Raw genomic sequence first — 19,774 nt, 5'->3', positions numbered from 1 at the left:
AATATTTGCTCTCCAATGAATCCAAATTTGTCGTGTTAAAATTCTATTTACTAAGGAATATTAAGTGAGAAAAAAGAAGAGCTAAAGGCTGCTTTTCCATAACATATGAAAATGAAAATATAACCTGTAGCAGTAAAGACATGAATGTTACTTGAGAACATGTTGAGGACACACAAAGGCCATTCATCTGAACGGTAACATCTACTACAATGTTGTGAGGTTTCTGGTTTACGAGTCTTTCACGGTGCACGATTTCCTAAAAGGAGAGTCTTCTGTCTGTATTCTTCAGCCTGAGTTCAGTGGCAGCAGTCTGTTTATGGACGATCCACAAACCTGTAAAGTCAAGTCTGTCCTCAAACTGGAGCTGTGTGTTACACCGACTGTAACTCTTCATAAGATAAATATTATGTGATAATGATGACATATCTCAGACAGTTCAGTTGCAAATTATTGCCCATTCAATCCATCACCAAGCATTTACAGATGCTCAGCTTTCATTTGGTGGAATACCAATAATAATAAAAATGTACAAGTCCACACCGATCAGCAGATACTGTTAATCTTACTTTGCAATAGAGTGTATTTCAGAAGAGTTGACTGTGAAGGAAATTCATAAAGTGAATCCTGAATTCTCATTTATGTCAGTTACCAACTGAAAATAATTTTCTATAGGAGATTAAAAGACAACAACCAATACAAACATGATGACTAGTTCCATAAAATACCTTTTTATAGAAACAATCTTTTTCTGTTTATAACAGGGGTTGACATACTTTTTCTTCAAGGGCCAGATAGTAAATATTTCAGGCTTGTGGACCTATGTTTTAGCTACCCAACTCTGACATTGTATCCCCAAAAGAGCCATAAATAATCTGAAACAAATAGATCTGGCTGTGTTGCAATAAAACTTTACTTACAAAACGACTGAGGACAATAGTTTGCCAACCCCTGGTTCAAATAATTGTTGACCTTAAAAAAGAAGTAGCTGATTTTGTATCATATATTGTGAATTACATGCAAATCAATTTCCTATAAATTATATATATTTAAAAGCCCTTTGAAAGTTGTATAACCTATTTTCTAAATGATAAGTTCTTTATTTAGTAATTCGTCATCTCTTATTTTTGGTTTAAATATATATTGCATATATTTGCCATAAGGTACTCTATTATTTGAACTTCTACTCAATGGTCCGATGTTTGAATTCCATAAATCTTTTTATAAATATGGTGTGTAGTCTGCTTTCTCAGTGCATAGATTAATCTGTATTAAAATCAGGGGCCACCTGTATGATGAATTCAAGGTTTTTTCCTTAGTGCAAAAGTGCACATTATCTGAAAAACTGTGCATCACACGTTGGAGCTGGTATGAACAAAGGCCTTTCTGGAATGACAGAGCCTAGGCCTTTCTGGAATGACAGAGCCCAGCCTCTGTCTCTCCCTAGAGAGGCTTCTGTGCACAGAAGCCAGAGTTCTCTTGAGAGCAGTGATTACAGAGTTGGTTTTGAAGCTGTAGAACTAAGCAAGTCGTCAGGGCTGCAGTCTGGAACTCAAAGGTCACAGTCAACTTTGGGATGCTTTAACTTTCCAGTCACTAAAAAGAGTTCACCACCCACTGGGGTCACCTAGGGTGAAAGAATGTTTGTCTTGGATTTCACCCCTGAAAAATGTGTGTTATGCTTTGGAAGAGAAACCATACTAGGAATGGGTATGTAGAGTACACACAGGCCCACTGGAATTTTTAGAGAGATGCTTAATCATCCTCAGACTTCAAAAAAAAAATGTTACTTCTACAGTCGAGGCTTTCCGAGACATATGCCCACAGATTTCTAATTCTTTTCTTACTGTTTGGCTTCCAGAATAAACAGACAACCTTGATATATGTTGACAATCAGAAAGGACCTGCAGGGGCTCGAGGAGGCTGACCTTGAGCTGTGGTTTCACTCCCCCTCTAGACGTTCACTAACGCTGGTCTGAGCGCGTGCACAGAGAACAGGTCTCTCGTAAACTCAGTGGGAAATATCTACTCACCACTGATTATGGCTCAGCAAATTGCTGGGAGTTGAGGAGGATAAAAAAAGTCAAGCCCTAATATTTATCTTACAAAGAATCCTTACCTCCCAACAATTATATGTGAAAGCAGGGAGTGTATAATGAAGCAGTAACACTGGGAAACTAATAGCAGGCATTATCTGAGTATTTCAGCCTGGAAAAAGTCACTGTCAAGCCCCTATTTTGAGATAACTAAACACTGTTATTTGAATTCTCAATAACATGCATTATCTACACTTCATTTTGCTCATCTAGGAGCAGATACAAAGCATCGCATGGACGGTACCTTCTCTACTCTCTTGTTGGTCTGTCAAACAGACTTGGGAAAGCTGTTTTGTCTCTACCTCCGTTTCTTCTTCTATAAAGTGCATAAGTCTACCGGCCTCCCTCCAACCTCAGAGAAGCAAGGAAGGGGGATAAAGAGCCTTTGCAGGATGCTTGGCATTATCAGGATATCAGTGCTGTCTGCGAGTCAGGATGGGCTACCACTAGTTTGGGTGCAAGGGGGAGCCAACATAAACACCGTTTCCTTAAAAGGGATCATAATAATCTGTGTTTACTTACTGAATCATTTGCTGAGTTGTTTATAAACAGCAGACTGTAAAGAATTCAATGTCAGCTTCGATGTCAGAGTCCAATGCTGCTCTCTAATGCATGTCCAAAGCTCAAGTTCTTTGTAACCAAGAAAGGCTGCACATTCTCTCTGAGATACCGTTCCTGCACGGACACACTTCCCTTATGTTGTGTTTCTTTTACGTGTACTGTCAGCTTGTGCTTATTGTAGCTGTATTGTCAGTTAATAAGCCCTTAAGGTTGAAACTATCTGATGAAAAAGAATGATTAAGGCTGAGAGGGTCATTCGGCTCTTACAGGGGCAGGGATGGGTCACAGGCAGGAGAGGGGCTGCTATTGCCTTGGCAGCCTAAGTGCCCACAGGATAGCACAGTGATGACACAGAAACACACCCCAAGACTAGACCATGACACTGGTCCCATGACCTGAAGCTAAGGTTCTGTGGAAGGCTTTTGGGAAAGACTGTAAGTCTATTAGTAATGGACGAGAGAAATGTCTCCTCCTGCCTATTTTAATTTCTCTCCTTTCATAAATGACCGCCGGAGGACGTAAAGGTACCCTATGGTAGCCAAAGAATACTTGAGATACCAGGCAGAAAACTTGGCTTCTATTTTTTGAATTTTTTTCGTGTGCATGCAAAATCCACTGACTGTTTGTTAAACACTCGGCATTTGCCAGGCCCTTACAGGTGCTGTAAGATACAAGGATGTAAAAGACGTAGCCCTTATCCTTAGGAATAGTACAGTCTATTAGAGGGAACAGAAAGTGCATGAGTCTCCATTAGGTTGAAACAAATGACATAATGATATGATGGTCCAAAATAGAGTTGACTATGGGAAATTTCATACAGTTCAATTCTAATTCTTGTTGGAATATAAATAAGAGCCCCAAGAGAATACAATAAACACCGTGGGACCAGGTACTATCCTAACTACTTTAAATGTATCAACACTTGTAATTCTCACCACAATTTTATGAGGTAGGTACTATTAGCATCTTTATTTTAGAAGTAAAACAAAACAAAACAGAACTAGGTACAGAGAGGTCATGAAACTTAGGTAAGATCAGGCAGGAAGTAAGTAATAGAACTGGGACTTGACCCAAAGCTGTCTTGCTGCAGAGGCTGAGTTCTTCAAGTACTGTGCTATATACTACCTCTCCTAGAGAGGGAGAGAGAAAGGGCTTCAGAGATTCTAAGATGGAAGTGTGCATTCTCTTGGGGGAACTGGGAAAACCTTTGCGGATAAGGCGATATTTGAAGTATGCCTTAAAGATAAAATCCTTGAAGGACTGTTCCCACCTGGGAGGTAAGAAGAGGGAATTTCTGACAAAGGGGTCATTATGAATGGCTATGATGAAGCAAGAATTCAGGGGACACAAACATGGGTGTACATAGTACATAAGCAAGATGAGGCTATGTTGTGGGCCTTCTTAAATGCCAGAGAGATGAGTTTATTCATAATTTAGGAAACAGTGGGGAGCTACTGAAGATGATGGGGCAGAAGAATCACTGGATCAAAGGTAGACAAGAATGAATGTGGAAGCAGAGGGTAGGATGGCTGGGGACAGGGAAAAAATAGGAGGTAGGGAAGAAAAATTAGGAGGCTAGGACAGGAGTCCAGCTAAGAATGTACAGTAAGGACCCCAACAAGCAAAATGACAGTTACTATATTAAATTTTTGTCTCCTATAAGTGTCTTTATTGAAAAGTAACTCACCATTGTAAAGGAAGTTGTTGAACTTATAAAAATTGAAGCAATTCATTTCTGTGCCCATCTAATATGATAATCTTCTGGGATTCTTTCAAAACTGCATTCTGACCTCAGTCATGGATGTTTATGTTCAGGACGCCTGTTTTCATAAAATCTTGGACAAATTTATGCTCCAGATGCCAGTCAATGAAACTTCAGTAGTTTTCTCCAGTTGGATATTCATTTTATTTTGAGGTGGAAATGCCACTGATCACACAATTGACACTTTCATAGTAATACGTGACAAATTCAGTGAAAAGGTGTGGCTTTAATAAAGACAGGAAAAATCCCCCTCAGAACGATGTGCAATCTTTTAATAATTTCTCTATGTGTTTAATAAGTCTTAAGTATTTGGCCCATACGATCATCAAATCCTCTGCCAAAAACCAACTGTGAGAGAGAAATGACATTACTGGAAAAACACAAAGCACATGGGACCACAGCAGCCTAACTCGGGAGTCTGCCTTCTTCAGGAGCACTAACAACGTTTTGCTTTTCTCTAGAAGATTCTAACCATCCTCATCACTCTCTCCCACAACTAAAAGCAGCTTTCTTTGTAGTAAGTTTGCACCGTGACTTCTTTAAAGTATACAAAGATGCCTACCTCTTTAAACCGTAAACTCCGTCAATATCCTTCTCATCCTATATGTGGGTCTTTGCTCCGATTTATGCCTCTGCATAGGTGAAGTATGCTGCTACCCACGTGCATGGGCTAAAAAGTCCTCATGGGACTTTTAAAAATAGCTCTTTGTTTCCAGAAAATATTTCTCAAGCCTGTACTCTGCAGAAGGTATGTTAGTATGTGCCCATTACCACACAAACACCTATTCACATGGATTAGGTCCACGCAAAAAGCAGGCAGAAAGCAAAGCCCCGAGGGCTTAGAAGCTGGGACAGATACTTTTTGGTGAGCAAGAGAAGGAAGAGATGAACGCAATGGGCAATTCTTTAAGTGGCGCATGGCATGGGTTAATTTTAGCTGGTCCGGTTTGACCGCGTGCTTTTTTTCCAGAGTTACGGATGCTTGGCAATGCTATGTATAGACTGTGTTAACTGAAGATAAGTGATGTGCTGTAGTCATGGCTCCCTGAGTTGTTTCAGGGCAGAATATGTCAGCTTGTCAATGCTGCTTAGCAATGTAATTAAATTTATGATTTGCACCTAAATTCAGTGGAACTGGGGGCTGATGGTAAGGCTGTCCACATAGCTAGGGTGCACCTACATGATGAGCTCACTCTAGGAAACTCCATCACGAGCAGACTTTGGGCTTCCTGGTACCAAGGTGCTTGGCAGGCACACAGGTAGTGGTTCCAGACCTGGTGGGTGTGACTGTGCAGTGAGAGGACGAAGGGGCCTACACCTGGGCTCTCCAGACCCCGGTCAGTGCACTCCCCTCATCTGCTGTTGCCCTAGTGTATCCTTTGCCTGTAAGGAAGCTATCCTCTGAGTATAAACCATTTGATTCCTATGAGTCCTTTTAGCAACACTGAAGGTGATTAATGGGCAATTAACACAGGTAGCGAGATCTCTTCCTCCATGAATGCCCCCCCTCCACCCCCCGCCCCTGAGATCCAAGAGGCTCCACGATAACAAGGGGGGCTGGTGGGAATTGTCAAGAGTGCTGAAGGGTGGGTAGCCAGGGAGCTATTAAGGATACTTCCATTTAGTTAATTTATTTGCAATATCATTTATTACTTACAATGTTCAAGGTACCATTTGAGGTACTGTGAGTTATACAACTCTGAATAAGACACAGCTGTTCATAATCCAGATGGGGAGATAAGAGAAATACGCAAATAACTACACTCCAAAGCAGCGTGTAATATATCCCCTCAGAGTGACACGAAACCGTGTGACCTCTCAAAGACACACACAGAGGAGGGAGGAAGTGCTTCAGGCCAAGGGTCAGAGTGTTCTGGCTGAACCTTAAAGTATGGGCAGGATTTATATTTCCAGAATGCTGGGTGAGGCGGAAGGATGATAGTTCTGGAAGATGGGACGGCACGAGCAAAGTCCCAGAGGAGGGAAAGCATAGTGGTCCTGGGGAGTAGTGGGTAGTCTAGACTTACAAGCTGGGGTCAGGTGACAGATGGTGGATTTGAGTGTCTTGGGATAGGATTGCAGTTTAAAATTTAGGCAGTGGGGAAGGTGCTAAAGATAGTTAGGGTTATTTAGAACAGAGGGATATGTTGGATTCTGAAAATCGTTATTGGCAGAGGAAGATGGATACAAGGAAGGAGAGACGGGGTAGGGTGTGGAAGGAGACAGCTACTCAAGGGTTATTGTGGTAGCCCAAGCGTAGAGTAAAGGTGGCCTGCAGGAGGGTCGTGGCCTTTATTTACGTTTGGACAGTTCTGTCTAGGATTCACTCTGGGAGGGTTTATTTATTTTTCTTCCACAAGGTTTTGCTTTGAATCTGAGAATTCAGAAAAGTGCACATAGGAAATATATACATTACAATTGTGAACTGACAGTTCTTGAACACTAGCTTTTTGTGTAAAACTATCTCCTTAGGGGGAATATGACCTCCCTGAGGTCAGGACAATATCTTACACATTTCTTTCTTCCTCAAGGTGTAGAGCTAGCCAGTGCTGGGTGCATGGCAGGGAGTTAAACATTTGTGATACAGTGACTGTGTCCACAGTGACACAGTGAGGATACGGGAGCCCTAGGGTCTGTTGCGTCTCAGTGAGATGCTTGGATGATAAAGGTGGCCATGTGTCCTAGTGAGTGCACTGTGGAAGGTGCCTAGTGATACAGACATATCCGTTGACGTGGGGTACTTTATCCAATCAGTCCTGAGACAGAGGGCAGGTAACTTCAGATAAGGAGAAGCTGGAAGGATAGGATTCTTCCTTGCGTGGGGAGCTCAGTGTCTGTGTGACGTGCCACAGATGAAGGGTAATAGCTATTATTCTTGTTTATCACAAGGACAGAAGATCAACATATGCCAAGTGACTGGCAGCAATTTCAACACATCTGCCATACTCAGAGGTTGTATTCCAACAAGGCCCACAGCTTACGGTCCTCAGACCCCATGACCTGACAAAGACAATGGCTTGGGGAAATCTTACCACCACTTTGGGGGCAAGAGAAGGGCAGTGTATTGTGATTGTGTGTTGGGGAGGGTTCCAGTGTGGGATGGAGCACGCACCATTAGTAAACCATTCTTAACTGATTCCTTCTTATTTCCTTACAGAAAGCAGCAATAAGTCACATCATCTGCTGAGTGAAGGCTTTGGAATATACTGGCTGGGATAACCCAAACATAAGCAACAGCTAATCTTTCTACAACCCCTCACATTAATTAGGGAGCAGATTAACATGTCAGATGATTCTAAAACAGGAGGGTTGTAGAGTTCGCGGTCTGGCACAACTGATGAATTGATGACGTTTGTTAAAAACAGCACCAACCCTCCTTTTCAGTCACCTCCAAGAAAAATGATGTTTACATCGCCTATTAGAAAAGGACTCTGCAATTTAGTCACAAAACCCCAATTATAGTTTCATGATGCCGTTATGATCCCTGAAAGAGCAATGGCTTAAACACAGTCAGGTACACTAACCTCCCTTCCTTTATTTTGTAATGTGGACTCGAGCACATACTTCAACTGAGGAAAAGAAAATCCATCCTTAGAATTTAATTGAAGGTGCCTACTATGTGATCACGTTTTTTTTTTTTTAGGTCACGCGAGGGATTTAGAAGAAGCAGAAAACATAGGCTTTGCCTTAATTAATTGAGACATAATTAATTTGTGCAGCGCACACAACTCATTGAGTCCTGCACATGGTATGAACACATGCATGAAGATGTTGTGAGGTAATGCTATCACGGAGCAGTGGACAGAATTTCAGAGCCCAAGGCGATTTGGTTGAAGGGACAAATTTGACTGTCTGGTAATGTGATCACTAGGTAAAGAAATATCTCAAAATAATAATGACAATACAATACAGGACTTATAAAACAAAAATGCAGATTCCTAAACTCAGTAAACTAATTGTTGGCCCACAATAAGTTATTTTATGTCTTTTTTTCTTTGCATTAATTTGGGCTTACTTAACCTCTAAGGATAAGCTTATTAGAAAAATAAAGAAGCATTCGTTTTTTCCAAAGAGGAAATGCAGGTGGCTAACAGGCCCATGAAACATGGCTCAACACTGATAATCATCAGGCAAATACAAATCAAAACCACAATGAGATCTCGCCTCACACCTGGCAGAATAGCTAACATCGAAAAGAACACAAATAACAAATGTTGGCGAGGATGTTGAGCAAAGGGGATCCTCATGCACTTTTGGTGAGAAGGTAAATTGGTGCAACCACTGTGGAAAACAGTATGGAGGTTTCTCAAAAAACTAGAAATAGGACTACCATAGGACCCAGCAATTCCACTCCTGGGTACAAACAAAAACACTAATTTGAAAATATATACTCACCCCAGTGTTCACAGCAGCATTATTTACAATTGCCAAGGTATGGAAGCAACCTACGTGTCCATCAACAGATGAATGGATAGAGAAGATGTGTTATATGTACAATGGGATACTACTCAGCCATAAAAAGAATGAAATTTTGCCATTTGCAGCAACATGGATGGACTTGGAGGGTATTATGCTAAGTGAAGTAAGTCAGACAGAGAAAGACAAATACTGTATGATATCACTTATATGTGGAATCTAAAACAATCAACAAACTAATGAATAAAACAGAAAAGAAGCAGACTCACAGATCATAGAGAATAAACTAGTGGTTACCAGTGGGGAGAGGGAAGGAGGGAGGGGCAAGACGGGGGTAGAGGAAAGAAAGGGTTATTATGGGATTATATGAAATCATTTGCATGAAACTTTTGAAAATTGTAAAGAACTTTGGAATTTAAAGGATCTTTCGTTCAATTAAAAAAAAAGGGAAAATAAAGAAGCAGCCTTGCAGAAAAGTTGAAAAAGAAATTCTGAAAAAAAAATTTGTTAGTTTGCCTGTGTAATTTCAGTCAGTCATTCATCCAGTTACCATATCCCAAATAAAATAGGGAAAGGACAGTAGCTTGAATTACAGTAAAACCTGGACACTATCGTTGAAGGCAGAAAAGGGAGTGAAATTCTTACTTGTCTCTAGGCCTGGATGAACTCTCTGCAGACTCTGAGACGCTCTGACAAGGATAGCTGGTGTGGCTGGAACAGAAAGAGATGAAAACCATTAGTTACCCCTACAAAAAGTGGTCTGATGTGACTTTCTTACAATCTCATTTTCAAATGTCAAAATGTGACCAGGCCCAACCTCACAACAATTCTCTCCTTTTTCTTTCTTTCTTTTTCAAGCTAAAATTGCACCTACCCTCTAAAAAGAACTCCTAAATATTCAGAGCAAATGGAAACCTTCTGGTCTTAGCTGCCTCTGGTCTCATGCCTGGACACAGTCAGGAGGATGAAAAATTGCCTTCCTACAACATTTGAGTCCAAACTTAAGTCTTGCTTGTGGAAACAAGGAGGAACATAAATTCTTTTTTAAAAAAAGTATTAAAAACAGTTCAGTCAAAAGCGTTTATTCTTAGAAATAAACATGTGAGCAACCCTGGGAATAGGGAAGGAATGAGGGGAAGTGAGAAGTTGGACAAGAGGGGGACAGAAATTTAGGATGCGAGATGGCAATGAGTCATCTATTATAAAAGCAGTTTTAATTTTATTGATACTAGTATTAGGTTGCATTAAAAACAGGAAAAATGGGCTTCCCTGGTGGCGCAGTGGTTGAGAGTCCGCCTGCCGATGCAGGGGACACGGCTTCGTGCCCCGTTCTGGGAGGATCCCACATGCCGCGGAGCGGCTGGGCCCGTGAGCCATGGCTGCTGAGCCTGTGCGTCCGGAGCCTGTGCTCCGCAACGGGAGAGGCCACAACAGTGAGAGGCCCGCGTACCGCAAAAAAATAAACGAGAACAAAAACAAAAACAGGAAAAATGGAAAATGATCAATGTAGTTATCATTCAACTGTTGAAATGCGTTGAACTGCAAACACCTCAGCTACAAAAGTATTGTAACTGTTATCTGGGCTTGGTGGAGAAGGGGGTGTCTCCAAGATTCCTCCCATCCCATCAGGCTATCCGTGGGTTATTAGAGAGGCAGTTTGGTCCAGGCCCACGACAAACAGAGAGCATCACCTCAAAGCAGCGAAGCTGCTGCTGCTTTTGGTCCTCAATAGAAACCCACAGTAACAGCGCTAAGAAATCTTTCTTTGATATGAAAAAAGGAAGAGGAAGAAAATGAAGATGCATGGGCAGTGGAGCTGGCCCACACCCATCTCCCTGAATTTCAGGGAGGGTGAATCCTGTCCATCTGTCCTGTTCCACTTCTCAATGTGCTTTTTTACTAACTCCTCCCACCTGGCTGACCACTAGGAAGCAGCTGTCGGGTCTGAAGTTCAGAATATAGAACCTAACAGAGGAAGTTAGGATCCTTTCACTAAATACTGCAGAATTCTAACGCGTGAAAGTTTTTGCAGCCTGGGCATATCAGTGAGAGCGTTTTTCCAAGCGAAGTTAGGTTTGGGGGCCTTTGGTGAATTGATATTTTAAATTCTGTGTGACTATTAGCTCTGGAAGGGTTTCTTTTCAGTCTCTCTCTAAATTTTAATATTAACTTCATCTGTAGAAGCTCATTTACTCCCAAATACAATAAAGAATTACGACAGAAAGCAAATGGAATACACGTTTCCCTAGAGGAGATAATGTACTACAGATTGATTTTAACGTGGCCAGAAAGGAAAACTGCATTTTATGAAAATCCCCTCAAGTCTACTCACTGTCTTGATAGCCTTAGTCTTTATTATTACCATTGTCTAGACCCCAACCCCTGCCTTTAATTCCTTGCTACAAATCAGAGAACACTTTATTACCCCTTGCACTAAATTGGGCACCAGAATGTTATTTTTGGTCAAGGTTTGGCAAGTTTGTATAACTTCCAACTGTGAATGACCTATTTCACTGAAAACTATATATGACTTGAGAAAGTCCCGCTAGCTCAAAAAAAGAGGAAAATTAAGTTAATCATGGGATGACACGCAATCATGTGTGTTATTTTTGTCAAAATTATCCAGCAAGTTTGTCTCAATTTTCAGCTTGAAAGTGAGTAAACAGACACCAGTTTCCAGGCTCAGATCAGCAGGAAAGTTGACGAATTTCTCCAGAATGACGACTGATATGGAATGTGGGCATCAGTTAGGAGGCCCCAAGGAGCCCACAGAGCCAAACCTCAGGCCCGGAAATGCTTGGGGAGCACTGGCCACCGTTGACTCTTCCCAAACCAGGATTTTGCTTTCTTTGCAGACAGACGTCTGGTGCTTTCCTCCTTATGGTGTATTTGGTAACACTTGCATGAAGCAGAAAGTCTTACTCAGCTAACACCCTCCACAGTATGTGATGAATCGAGGCATAAAAGGAACAAATGGCATTCTTGGGGAAGACCCACAGGTTTATGCCAGTGCCCAGAGGGTGCTGATTACAAATCGAGCACAATGAGGAAAACTGTGCCACCTTAGCAGATGGAGACGTCACCCTCAGTTGTCAATTTTAGTGTCCCAGCTGTCCTCACTGTCTAAAGTGCCGAGCGATGGAGGAAAACAAATGAAGGGTGACAATAAGCAGAGCATCACAGCTCCAGTATATCCTAGAGGAGCTTTTAAATGCTGGGCATTATAAAATGAATTAGCTGCAGCTCCTGGCCTTGGTGAGCCCACGATTTCCGGGCAGGGATCTATAAATGAAGGAGTGGTCAGCATCGGAGGGGCAATGTGGTAGCCCTTCACGAGTCTGGACAAGCTCCCTGGGGAAGGTGACCCTTTGGACAGGCGCTGAATTTGGGATAAATAAGAAATGAAAAGGAAAGGAAAGGGCAGTTGGAGCCAAGGCAAGCACTGCATAAAGACAGAGATAAGACACAACCTAGGCATGTAAAGAGCCATGATCTGAAGGGAGCGGGCGGAGCAGAGCTGACCTAGGATGTGTGGAGAGGTCAAGGGAATATTGGGAATGGTCTTTCCAAAGAACTTAATTGTGGGACTTCCCTGGTGGTCCAGAGGTTAAGAATCCACGCTTCCACTGCAGGGGGCACGGGTTTGATCCCTGGTTCTGAAACTAAGATCCCACATGCTGCAGCCAAACATAAATAAATAAAGCAATAAAGAACGGAATTGTGATCCTGCAAACATTGGAGAACTAGTACTTTGCAGTGCCTTGAGGCGGAGCTTCTCACGGCGGACCTGCCTAAGAATGAACTGCAATCTATCCTCTCCTACTTATGTCCAGCCTTGTGCTCAGCTACCCAACTATGGTACACAATTGGACCTCAGTTTCTGTCTGTAAAATGGGGACAGCTGCAGTATCTACACATGTGAGGTTTAAGTCAGTTAATACATGCAATATATTAAATATGCAATATAATAAGTGCTTGGTAAATGTTAGATATTCTTCTTGTTATTATTATTGTCACTTATTATTGCTACCACTACCCTGAAAGTAAGAGCCCATCTTTTCCAACAAAGAATTTGACAATGTTCTTACACTAGACTTTGTGAGCTTAGGGCTTTGCACATATGAGGACAGGATGCTGCCCTAAGCCCAGCATCTACTCCGGTCCTCCTGCACAGGCTGGATGCAGGCAGTGGGACTTTGGGGAAGTAGGGTCAGTGGCATCGGGGATGGTAATCTGCCTGGGACTAAATGCCATCAATTCCAGTTCTTGTAAATTGGTGAATTCCCTATTATATCAGTAAGAAAGCTAGTATGGGAGAATCAATGTTCTGGGGAGCACTGTAACTTACCAGTTGTGCAGCAATGGCATTAGAACCAGCCACGAATAGACAGTGCAAACACAAGTAGGTAAACCAAGATACTGCACATGGCAACAATTTTACACGACAGGAGATAACGTAAAGGGCCTCACAGGGCATCTGCCATAAAATAAGCATTGGTTAATGTCAGCTATTGTTATCATTATTAGCTTATGGTTACTCTAATGATAATGACGATGTAACTGTCATGAAATCTCTATTTCAAGACTTCCTCTGATTGCCGTAATCATTTTACAGTATATACATGTATCAAATCATTGTGTTGTACACAAACTTGCACAGTATTTTATGTTAATTTTATCTCAATAAAGCTGGAAAAAAAAGACTTCCACTGAGAGGTTTTGCTTTCTCCCTCAAGCAGGTAAGCTGTCCTCCACCCAACAGCCCTAGAAACCATTCTTACACCCTTTGCTGTAACTGCTTATTCTCCTGTGCCCTATGACACACAGCAAGTTTCTTGAGATGGGCATTCCTTTTATCTTTGTAACGTCTGTTAGGAGCACAGGGCATGGCACCTAGCAGAAAAATAAGGCTTGCTAAAGAAATGAGGTAGATGAATTACAAATGCTTTAAACTTTGGCTTTCCAACTAAAAGGGGATCAAAGAAAAATTGTTTATTCTCAGCAAATTGTCTTTCCTTGTAAATCTCACGTTTGCTTGACTACTTTTCCTGCCTTTTTGAAGTGTACTTATCCTTGTGCATATTCCAAAAATTTTCCCAGCTCGGATTTCAACCTCAAAGCTCTTTCCAGACCCACTTTTTTCTTTCTGTCCTTTTTTCTCTATCAAACTATGATCATCATCACGGAAGAGTATTCAATTTAAAGTCCACATCTCCTCCAGATACGCAGCCTCCTTGCAATAAGGCTGAAGTTCAAGCTCACTGTCTGGTCATATTGATGCCATGCCCCAGACCGTCCTGCTGCCTCTGAAGGGGCTGGCTGATGGCAAAGTCAAAAAATGTGTGTGAGGTGTTTACGTCTCACATTTATTGTGCCCTTAAAATGTACCAGGCACACACTTCAGGACATTTTATGATTTTTTCCATTTTATCCTCACAACAACCCTCTGAAGTGGATATTATTAGTTACATTGTATGAATGAGGGATCTGAGGCTCAAAGAAATAACTTGCCTAAGGCCACCCAGCAACTATATGGCAGAGGCCAAAGTGGAACTGGAGTCAGATTCTGACTCCACCCCACTCTATAGTTTCCCAAACTTGTCTGACCACTAAGATCTACTGTGGTGGGACTTCCCAGGTGGTGCAGTGGATACGACTCCACGCCCCCAATGCAGAGGGCCTGGGTTCAATCCCTGGCCAGGGAACTAGATCCCACATGCGTGCTGCAACTAAGAGTTCGCATGCCACAACAAAGGAGCCCATGAGACGCAACTAAGGAGCCCACCTGCCGCAACTAAGACCCAGTGCAACCAAATAAATGAATATTTAAAAAAAAAAGATCTACTGTGGCATTCATTCATTCATTCATTTACTGAAGTACAGTTGATTTAACTGTGGCATTTGTTAAACATACAGATTCCGAGGCCCTGTGCCAGCTCTACAGAATCTGAATCTCTAGGGCCCTGGTCAATCCACATGTTGGCAAGGTCCTGAGCATCTGTATGCTTACCCTGCACGCTCCATCCCCCAGCCAGGTGATCCTCATGATATGACACATTTGGAAACCTGTTCACTGCCCACTACTTTCTTGCTCTGATCAGTCACTGTGTCCTCTGTGGGGCTCCCCTTCTAGGGGTCCCCCACTAAGTGTCCACAGCTGGTGTTTATGACTTGCGCAGCCCGATTTATTTGAATGCTGCAAACATTCTGGAAAGTTATACTGATGGGGCCAGGTTGTTGAGGCTCTGGGCGGAAATACCCTTCAGGGGTTAGTTCACGAGGAACCAGGTAGGACTTGCAACACCCTGGCAGCCAGGCCTCTTCCTTTTGCTCTGTCATCGAGTGATATCTACACAGCAGGTCCTGGGGCTGCAGAGGTCATGTTGGTCATGGCTACCCCTTGGCACACCAAGTCCTGGGCCCGAGTGCAGTGACAATTCTAAACCGGAATTTCATTTCTTTTGCGGCTCACTGGCTAAATTGAATTTCCATCCATAGTTTCTCCTGAAATAAAATGTGTTATCTCCTACACATTATGGCTCTTGGCAGCTCTAAAGAAGCCTGTGTAATCTGAACAGGAAATCTCTGAATCTTTCAGACAGCATTACCTCCCCAGATCTCCACTAGGGAATGTGTTTCTTCTATACTTGAATAGTAAATCATAGAGCACATTACATAAGATAATTTAAACAAACAAAAAATGGAGCTGTGAAATGATGCTGGTGGTTTCAAACACCTTTTAATGCTAAAAAAAGCTGCTTCACAAACAATCTACAACACTTTTGGAGGAGAAACTGGTGTCATGAAATGAAGCACATGCTGAACTACATCTGCAGCAGCCGTATTTCGCTGTAAATGCTCTTAGAGAGCAGCTGGGCCTCGAGGTAAGAAGAATCAATGTGCAATGAGAAATCGTAAAGACCTTCTTTTCCCGCAGGCCTACCTCTGGCTTAGTGGACAAATGTGGAAGTTTCCTAACAACTTGAAGCTTCACATATTCCTTTTCTGTCTGGCAGTGCTCTCCTTGGTGAGTTAAAAAAAAAAATCCTCCTGACACAAGTTTATGCACATACCGAGGACATCTGCTTGCAATTAAAGACAGAAACTAGGGCCTGACTTTTCAAACGTAGCTCTTTGAGTGATAAGGCCAGTCAGGGGTGCAGTGACTTAAGGAGAACACATTGGGGGGTGCTTTAAGAAAAAAAAAAAGGTATGAAAGGGAGCAGTTAATATGCATGCTGGGTCTCAGCTGGCTTGCATCTTCCTTCAGCAAAGCTTCCCAGCAATTTCTCTGGCTTTCCCTTCCAACTGCTACAAGAACAGTGAAACACCCTGCCCAGCTAGCAGCCCTTAAAGCTGCTTCTCATTATGGAGAACAGCAAGGGTGTCAACACCAGGCAACGGGCGGAAAGCCATCCCTCTGTGCCATGTGATAGCAGGAGCCCAGGGGAATCACAGCCCTGCTAAGAGAAGCAAACAGAATCCAGGTTGGCACTGCACCATTATCAGTCCTAGGTGGCTAGGCAGAGGCATAGGACTGGGACCGGAAGGATAGACAGAGTATTAAAAGGTCAGACTGAGGTGTAGGGAGAAGGGCAGAGGTGTCTCTTCCTCTATAATGTTGTCTTAGATGTTTTTAATACCTGTGAATCCACTCATTAAAGCAATAGAGTCAGACGTCTGAATAAAGCCCAAAGCTCAGATGGTGACTCACAGATGATGTGCCGGAGCTGACACCTCTTCCCAGCTCTGTGTTCAGTGACATCATGTCATTAACTTGAAATCAGCCATGGTGGGAATACTTACACCATAAAATTTGGTGAACGCTCCAAATCAAGGCTTTCTGCCATCTAAGTCTGTGAAAATTCCATTCATCTTTCAAGATGAGTGTGTCTTCTCCTCCATGATGCATTTTTAAACTTTCTCCCAGATGGGATCCATCTCTCCATCCTTTGTGCTTTCACACAATAGCTGGACCACGGCATTTCTTATTCCCTGCGTGGCATCTCAGTTATCTGACCTGCCCAGTGAATGATAAACTGGACGTTTGAAGGCAAGGACCCTGTCTCTTCCTTCTGACCCACCACATCATTACACAGCTCCTTCAATATAGTGAGTGCCCAGTACACATGTGTGAAATTACTGAGCATCTCACTGGGAAGTCTTTCGAGAAACGCTGTGAGGCACCATGACTTTACTTACATCACTTTGAATTTAGCAGACATTTTGTGGTCTCTGGAGTCTCAACTGGCACAAAAGAAGACTCTAAAGCACATCATTAGATGCCAAGTGTCCTCCTGGGACCGTGAATGCTCAAACTTGAGGCAAAGTCAGTGCATTTCAACTCATTTTCATGGTATTGAGCCGCTTAATAGTGCTCAGTGAGGGGAAGAACTAATGAACATAGGATCGTTCAACTTCCTCACCTGCCTTCCTGTCACCTGGACAGATGCATTTGCTTGGTTTTGGCTACAGCAGAGAGCCAGTGTTTTGATACCGAGGTGTGTAGTCCGTGTCCATTTACTAAGCTGAGGCTGGTAGTAGGGACTTTTAAGTCCCGGGGATCAGTTGATGTGGCAAATTCATAGATCTCCTTGTTGAGACCAGGCAGCGTTTCAGAAGCACAGCACAGTAAAGGTGTCCTAGGCAGGCATATACTTTGTCAGAGGTTTAAAGTTGTGTTTTCCCCTCTCTGGGCTTTTATAAACAGGTTGGTCTGAGCTGCCACTCTGCCTCTTGTTCCCAAGTTCCACTTACCAATTTCCATGGAACATTTCTTGAACAAAATCCTACTCCCTTGGGAAGTAGGTATTTGAGAGGTATCGAGAGGTCAGAACTGCAGTGTGTGAGATGCCAGGTGCTGTCCTCGACGCCGGGGATACAACGGTGAGGAGTGTGGAGGGAGGTGTGCCTTTCCGGGTGTACAGTCTGCTGTGTGCAGAGGGAGACAGATAAGCCAATGGATGATGCCAGGTAGCAGGGGAGGGCACTGAGATGCGGGGAGAGGAGCTATCAGAGACTTGGAAGCAGCATGAAAGAGTGTAGGCCCTAAGGTGGGACTGGGGGCTAGAAAGGAGGTCGGTGTGGGAGGGGCAAGGGGAGAGAAGAAGGAACAGAGGGAGGGAGGGGCGAGAAGAAGCATTTGAGGTCACGGTGTGCCAGGGGCCAGATCTTGCGCTGTCTTGCAGGCCAGGGTAAGGACGTGTGGACTGCTCACTATGTCACCATGTCACGTTCCATGAAAGGGACCCCAGTGAGTTGGAGGTATTATTGCTGTCACACCTGTCTCATTATGTGTGTCCTTCCCACTTGAATCCTTCACTGTAATAGTTGGGAATTGGGAGGTGTTGGCATTGGGTCCCGGGGCTCTTTGGTGTATGGCTTTAATTCACTAATTACACTTATCCCATTGTACTTGGTCTGGGTTACAGACACAAGCCAGAGGGCCATTTGTTTGTACAAGACATATTTATCAAGCATCTATTGTGCATAAGGCACTATACTAGGCATTGGGATATGGTGGTGAACAGACTACCATAGGGCCCAAGGTTCATTTCTCTCTATTCCCCTAAACGGATCCTTAGCCCCTGACCAATGCATCTCTTTGCCATCTGGTACATTCCTGATTCTAGGTCTTTGCTCACCTTATATCATTCTCCTTGTTTTCTCCAGAATGGGGAGAAGATCAGAGGTAATTCCCATCTATGGAGTGGGGATAATCATTCAGAAAATGAAACTGATATCCATAAAGTACTTCACAGAATGTCTGGTACAATAAGAAAAAGAATTAAAGAATACCATTTGCAGCTACACGGATGCACCTAGAGGTTATCCTACTAAGTGAAGTAAGTCAGAAAGAGTAAGACGAACACCATATGATATCACTTGTATGTGGAATCTAAAATATGACACAAATGAACATGTCTACGAAACAGAAACAGACTCACAGACATAGAGAACAGACTTGTGGTTGCCAAGGGGATGGGGTGCGGTGGGGAGGGAAGGATTGGGAGTTTGGGATTGGCAGATGTAAACTAGTATATATAGCAGGGGTCCCCCAACCCGTGGGCCATGGACCGCTACCAGTCTGTGGCCTGTTAGGAACTGGGCCACGCAGCAGGAGGTGAGCGGCGGCGGGCCAGAGAGTGAAGCTTCATCTGCCGCTGCCCATCGCTCACATTACCGCCTGAACCATTCCCCCCAACACCCCCGCCCTGGCCTGCGGGAAAAGTGTCTTCCACGAAACCGGTCCCTGGTACCAAAAAGGTTGAGAACCGCTGATATGTAGCATGGATAAACAACAAGGTTCTACTGTATAGCACAGGTAACTATATTAAATATTCTCTGGTAAACCATAATGGAAAAGAATATATATATGTATAACTGAGCCACTTTGCTGTACAGCAGAAATTAACCTAACATTGTAAATCAACTACACTTTAATAAAATTAAAAAAAATTTCTTTTAAGTAAAAAAAAAAATCTCTGGCACATAGTGTTTATGAGTACAGTACAGTTCACTGAGAGCAGTTAACGGCATTTATATATGCCACTCGTCGGGCAGTTATGTCCTACGCTGATTCTTGCACTATTTAGTTTGTGTTTATATATTTGCTCCCTCAATTAGATTACAAGTCCCTTCAAAGTAGGAACCACATTTTATCCTTTCCAACCCTGCACATATTAGGCCCTCCATTAATATCTGTAGTATGATGGCTAGCTGGCCTTTTGATTGGTATCTATGAGATTACAGGTTTTATTGGTCAACAAAGATTCTTAGTGGAAGGTCATGTACACTTTATAGATATATTTGTCACAATTTCATATGGTAAAAGAAACATGAAAGTTTGACACAGCTTCTCTCAGATACTTGACTCAAAATTTTTAGATTCATTTTCTGAAGCCCAGTTTTGGAAAGAAATTATTGAAACTCTGTAGCCGAC

General features: G+C 42.8%; 1 protein-coding gene across 3 annotated transcripts in view; it reads right to left on the bottom strand.

Annotated features, from left to right (window-relative positions):
* GHR (growth hormone receptor) overlaps positions 1-19,774 on the bottom strand; it is a 292,818-nt gene that overhangs the window by 81,219 nt on the left and 191,825 nt on the right. For all 3 annotated transcript variants that reach the window (XM_033852831.2, XM_073802086.1, XM_073802085.1), the window contains exon 3: positions 9,478-9,543. In XM_033852831.2, coding sequence (XP_033708722.1) covers positions 9,478-9,543 — 66 coding nt within the window. The remainder of the gene's footprint in view (positions 1-9,477; positions 9,544-19,774) is intronic.

This window comes from Tursiops truncatus, chromosome 3 (assembly GCF_011762595.2).
Source record: "Tursiops truncatus isolate mTurTru1 chromosome 3, mTurTru1.mat.Y, whole genome shotgun sequence".
NCBI classification, from domain to species: domain Eukaryota; kingdom Metazoa; phylum Chordata; class Mammalia; order Artiodactyla; family Delphinidae; genus Tursiops; species Tursiops truncatus.
The sequence above is the reverse complement of the archived record's forward strand: the minus strand, read 5'-3'. Positions and strand labels throughout refer to the sequence as shown.